Source organism: Thamnophis sirtalis, unplaced genomic scaffold (genome assembly GCF_051295495.1).
Source record: "Thamnophis sirtalis isolate CommonGarterSnake01/CBP01778 unplaced genomic scaffold, rThaSir2_p1.2 scaffold_10, whole genome shotgun sequence".
Taxonomy (NCBI): Eukaryota; Metazoa; Chordata; class Lepidosauria; order Squamata; family Natricidae; genus Thamnophis; species Thamnophis sirtalis.
In genome coordinates, this window is record NW_028261390.1 from 2870719 (window position 1) to 2873218 (window position 2500).

Below are 2500 nucleotides of genomic sequence, written 5' to 3' on the forward strand. Positions count from 1 at the left end.
TAGACACCTCAGAGACCACCAAGGACCCCATGTTTGTACATAGACCCCCTCCCCGGAGACAAGAGAAATCAATTTCCATCTCTGTTGACGTTCTCCTTAATTCCCCCCCCCCCCCGGTAGGAGGCTAATGGATCACTCCATCCTTGTAAGAAATAAGTGTTTGATGCATGAGTGGTACATATTCTGTACAAATTATAAGGGTCTTTCCTATTGTGTTTCCCCGAAAATAAGACAGGGTCTTATTTTCTTTTGACCCCCGAAATAAGCGCTTGGCCTTATTTTCAGGGAAGTCTTATTATTTTTGAGGTGCTGAGCGTGGTCACCTCGTGGCTGGTGCTGTGTTGCAATATTTTCGGGGAGGGCTTATTGGGGGGGGGCTTATTTTAGCGTATGCGCTCCAAAGCCCAATTGGGCTTATTATCCAGGGAGGTCTTATTTTCGGGGAAACAGGGTAGTCGGCCCCCTGTTCACTAGTCCATCATGGAAGCCAGGCCTAGTCGTGTCTTCCTTCCAAGCCAACTAACTTCCTTCCCAGAAAATGACCGCTAGCCATCTCCTCCAACGGATCCTGCCGGAATAATAACCCTGTTGTCTTGCTTTGACAGTTGCACTATAAAATCACTCCAGCGACGCCATGTTTGCATCAGCCGGCTCGAAAGACCCCAGAACTGGGGGGAGAATTCCTGCGAAGTGAGGTTCGTCATTTTGGTGCTGGCGCCTCCGAAAATGGTAGGTTTGACTTTCCTTCTGGACTGGGGTGAGTTGATCTTCCTTGCCTTGTGGGGAATGTCCAAGCAGAATTCGCCCTACGTCAAACGAGGGTGAAAGGACTCCATGCGGAATATCAGATTTATATATGAAGTCTGCGCCTTGAGCCAATAACACAGGGGGCTGTAGCAGGTTTTAAGACTTCAACTCCCAAAATTCCATCTGGGGAATAGAATAGGAATAGAATAGAATAGATATTGGAGAATAGGATGGGATAGGGATAAGGATAAGGATAAGGATAGGATAGAATATAGAATATAGAATAGAATAAGGAATAGAATAGAAATAGGAATAGAATAGAATAAATCCTATAAAATAGAATAGATTAGAGTAGAATAAATATTATAGAATTGAATAGAATAGAATAAATACTGGAGAATAGAATACAATAGAGTAAATATTATAGAATAGAATAAAATAGTATTGAATCAAATAAATAGAATAGAATAGAATAGAGTAAATATTGTAAAATAGAATAGAATAAATAATATAGAATAGAATAGAATAGAATAAATACTGGAGAATAGAATAGAGTAAATATAGAATAGAATAGAATAAAATAGAATTGAATCAAATAAATACTATAGAATAGTATAGAATAGAATAGAATAAATACTGGAGAATAGAATAGAGTAAATATTATAAAATAGAATAGAATATAATAAATACTATAGAATAGAATAGAATAGAATAGAATAGAATAGAATAGAATAGAGTAAATATTATAAAATAGAATAGAATAGAATAAATACTGGAGAATAGAATAGAGTAAATATTGTAGAATAGAATAGAATAGAGTAAATATTATAGAATAGAATAGAATAGAATAGAATAAATACTATAGATTAGAATAGAATAGAATAGAATAATAGTTGGAAGGGACCTTGGAGGTCTTCTAGTCCAAACCCCTGCTTAGGCAGGAAACCCTACGCCACTTCAGACAAATGGCTATCCAACATCTTCTTCAAAACTTCCAGTGTTTTGAGCATTCACAACTTCTGGAGGCAACTTCTGTTCCACTGATTAATTGTCCTCACTATCAGGAAATTTCTCCTTAGTTCTAGGTTGCTTCTCTCCTTGATTAGTTTCCACCCATTGCTTCTTGTTCTACCCTCAGGTGCCCTGGAGAATAGCTTGACTCCCTCTTCTTTGTGGCAACCCCTGAGAGATTGGAAGACTGCTATCATGTCTCCCCTGGTCCTTCTTTTCATTAAATTAGACATACCCAGTTCCTGCAACTATTCTTCATATCTTTTAGCCTCCAGTCCCCTAATCCTCTTTGTTGCTCTTCTCTGCACACTTTCCAGAGTCTCCACATCTTTTCTATATCGTGGAGACCAAAACTGGATGCAAATATTCCAAGTGTGGCCTCACCAAGGCCTTGTAAAGTGGTATTAAGACTTCACGTGATCTTGATTCTCTCCCTCTGTTGATGCAGCCTAGAACTGTGTTGGCTTTTTTGGCAGCTGCTGCACACGGCTGGCTCCTATTTCAATGGTTGTCCACTAGGACTCCAAGATCCCTCTCTCAGTTGCTAGTATTGAGCAAGGTACCACCTATGCTGTACCTGCGCATTTCGTTTTTCTTGCCCAAATGTAGAACCTTCCTTTTCTCACCATTAAATCTCATTTTGTTAGATAGCGCTCAACGTTGAAGTCTGTCAAGATCCTTGTGTATCTTAAGCTCATCTTCTGGAGTGTTGGCTATTCCTGCCAGCTTGGTGTCATCTGCA

At 39.3% G+C, this 2500-nt stretch overlaps 1 protein-coding gene across 1 annotated transcript in view; it reads left to right on the top strand.

The window, feature by feature from the left end:
- Nucleotides 1-605: 605 nt before the first annotated feature.
- SLC4A11 (solute carrier family 4 member 11) overlaps nucleotides 606-2500 on the top strand; it is a gene marked incomplete at its 5' end in the record, with an annotated part of 40682 nt that continues 38787 nt past the window's right edge. Inside the window, 1 exon segment of the mRNA XM_087723925.1 lies at nucleotides 606-729. Within this exon segment, the coding sequence (XP_087580051.1) occupies nucleotides 606-729 (124 nt within the window).